The sequence below is a fragment of the Crocuta crocuta genome, unplaced genomic scaffold, assembly GCF_008692635.1.
Source record: "Crocuta crocuta isolate KB4526 unplaced genomic scaffold, BGI_CrCroc_1.0 scaffold254, whole genome shotgun sequence".
Lineage (NCBI taxonomy): Eukaryota > Metazoa > Chordata > Mammalia > Carnivora > Hyaenidae > Crocuta > Crocuta crocuta.
The window spans coordinates 450221-453005 of record NW_027530004.1 but is presented as its reverse complement, the minus strand read 5'-3'; the positions used below and the strand labels follow the sequence as shown (position 1 = coordinate 453005).

General features: G+C 45.6%; 1 protein-coding gene across 1 annotated transcript in view; it reads right to left on the bottom strand.

Moving 5' to 3' along the window:
• Window positions 1–1347: 1347 nt before the first annotated feature.
• The window catches only part of JAM3 (junctional adhesion molecule 3), a 77785-nt gene continuing 76347 nt past the window's right edge, over window positions 1348–2785 (bottom strand). Inside the window, exons 7-9 of the mRNA XM_077763692.1 lie at window positions 2015–2144; window positions 1864–1918; window positions 1348–1573 (exon numbers count right to left, since the gene is read on the bottom strand). Of these exons, the coding sequence (XP_077619818.1) occupies window positions 1538–1573; window positions 1864–1918; window positions 2015–2144 (221 nt within the window). The 3' untranslated portion in view covers window positions 1348–1537. The remainder of the gene's footprint in view (window positions 1574–1863; window positions 1919–2014; window positions 2145–2785) is intronic.

Sequence of the window (2785 nt, the reverse complement as noted above, 5' to 3'; positions counted from 1 at the left end):
ACCAAACAGCAGTAGCTGCTTTGTTCCGTGAGCCATCCACAACCCAAAAGAGCTCTGCCACAGGGGACAAAGGCTGGGGTACCACAGTACCACACGGAGGACATCCGCCCTTCCTGAAGTGTCCACCGTAGAACTGTCCACCATGATAAAGCGAGCACAGAGGCCCTGTCCGGGCAGTAAAGATGGCAGTGCGCATGCTGGCTAGCCTTCGTGTTAGCAGGCAGTATCAATCTAGGGTAGGGCACAAGACTCAAGCCCAGGGATTGGCTGACATATCACATGTACGCCCAAGCAGTTCTGGGTGGTCTTTGGGCACAGACAGTTTGAGTGAAAAGCTAACCTTACAGCTCCTTATGTCTTTAGGAGAGACGCAAACAGATACTGACATTTGTCAACCGGAATTTTTTTAAAGGTTTCCTAATTAACAATGTCTGATGTACAGACAACGTTAAGTTCTCTTGTGAAAAATGCTGATACTCATGTGGAAAAAAGGAATGTTCTAGTAAACTCCCTCAAGAGGATTTCTTGGGTTAAAATACTCTTTATTTGTTGATATTTTCCAATGTAACACTAGTAGCTTGGAACTCAAACCTTAAGTTGAAATTTTTTAAAAAAATAGGTTATTTAACACTGACAACATATTTACAGTTTAAATAGAAATTTTCTTTTCAATAACCAAAATACATCTTTAGCAAAAATTTAGAATGTAAAATTTTATAAAATAAACACCCATAGAAAAGCAGAACATGATTTTAGTACCATTTCAGATTTACCTAAGATGAAGGTTTTCTTTAAATACTGAACATCCCACACATCTGCCCCACCCCCCAAAGGACAAGCAGGGTTCCTACAGCTGAGAAGATCCCTTCTTCCAACAACGTATCTTCCTGATCTGAGCTGTTTTAATAAAATTCTGATCCACAAAGATTTTCCAAAACGAATGCTAAAATACTGATCAACAGAACCTTTAAGAACAATCAGTGCAGTGCTGGCTGTGGGTCACTATGAACCAAGGTCATCGCATAAAACGCCACTTTTCTGGACTCACTGGTTCAGACTCCCTCCAGCTGCAGAGTTTCGTGATGGGTCATGCTCCCAAGTCCTGCAGTGCTGGTGCTGTGCGGCTGCCCTGCGTCCCCTCTCACGGGGCGCACCCTGGCTTACGTCAGTGAGTGGCAAATACATTGGCTTCACAGGCCCACAGTGCCCAGCCCCACCCAGCCCAGCGTCTGTGAGCAAGAGCCTCACAGTGTAACCCTAAGACTCAGGTGGGAGCCAGGCTAGAAATAGACTGGGAATCAGCCTCAGTGAAATGCAATTTTTTTCCTTATGATGACTTTGCGCAGCTGGAGGAAACTTCTTTTATTTATGTGGCTTGTTAAAAAGTAAGAAAGGAGTAGCGGTCAACTTTGGCCAAACAAAAAGCTTTTGTGCAAGTGTCTAGCTCTGTCCAAGTGCACTTGGCTCCTGGGTTGCTCTTGATAGGAGTTTCTGGTAGAGGTATTTGCATGTGCTCCCTCAGCCACACCATCAGAGTTCAGATCACAAATGATGACTTGTGTCTGAAGTCGCCCTGCAAGGCCAACACAGGGTTAGACACGGCTGTCCTCTACCAACCGAGGGGCGCAAGTGGGAGAGGAAGACGGACAGCTGAAATCAGGTCTACTCATTGTTTTCCTGAAGAAGAAACTTAAGGCAAAACAAATCAAATGAAACCATTCTTCAAAAGTAACATCTACTAGAGCTGAGAACTATGATGCAAGGAGTGTATGAAACATTGTATCGGGAGGGTTTCTAAGGAGGAATGTCATTTTCCCTGCCGGGAAGACCTCCATTTCTAGGTTCTGAAGCTCCTTTCCTTACCTCCTCCTCTGTCCTCACATAGTTGACTCCATCTGGCTTCCCCGGACTCTTGTAACTGAAACACGAGAGAGAGGACTCAGTGACCACTGATTTTTCATAGGATGCCAACTTAAACTTTGGTTTTGTCACTTAGGGCAGACGACAGGCTCACCTTTCACCATTCTGTTTATTACTGATGAAGTAACCCCGTCTGTATGCACAGCAGATGCCTACTGTTATCAGGGCCAGAACAGCAAGCACCACCAGGATCCCCCCGATAATGCCGCCAATGTTCAGGTCATCTGGAGAAAAGAGGGATGGAGGGAGGAGAGGATACACACTATCTGGTCTTATAAAAGCCCCCGGCCCCACTGTGCCTCCCTCCGCCCCCCGCCCTGTGCCCTCAGGCCAACCCGAGCCAACCCCAGCCAGCAGGACGCAGTGAGAGCACTTAAACTCTCGCCCAGAACAAACAGGACCCCAGACTCCTGCTCCCGCTTGTAAAACTACTGAGATCTCCATGGCTGAGATGTCGTTATACTTAATCCCGTGTTAAAGGGGCTTAGCGTTGTATAAAAGGCTTTAAAATCCTTTGGCTAAATCCCTGAAAATATTTTTAATGGAGGAAATGGTTTCACTATAAAGACAGAATAAGGAGCCAGGAATTCCAAAGAAGAAAAAGTTCCTAATTTCCAGGGATCCCTTCTGCTGTGGATTATTTGGAGGAGGAGAACTAGTTTCACACAGTACTTAAAAGTAAAAATCTGAGGCAGGAACGCGACCTTTCACCAGCAGCTGCCTGGCCTCGTATCTAGAAGCCCTCTTAGAGGAAACCCCTTGACCCCTCCTCTTCCCATTTCTGTATACGGGGCAAAGGTACTCAGTCCCTGTCAGCTGGAGCACTGAGGATGTTTCCTTCATTAAAAAAAAAAAAAAAAAAAAA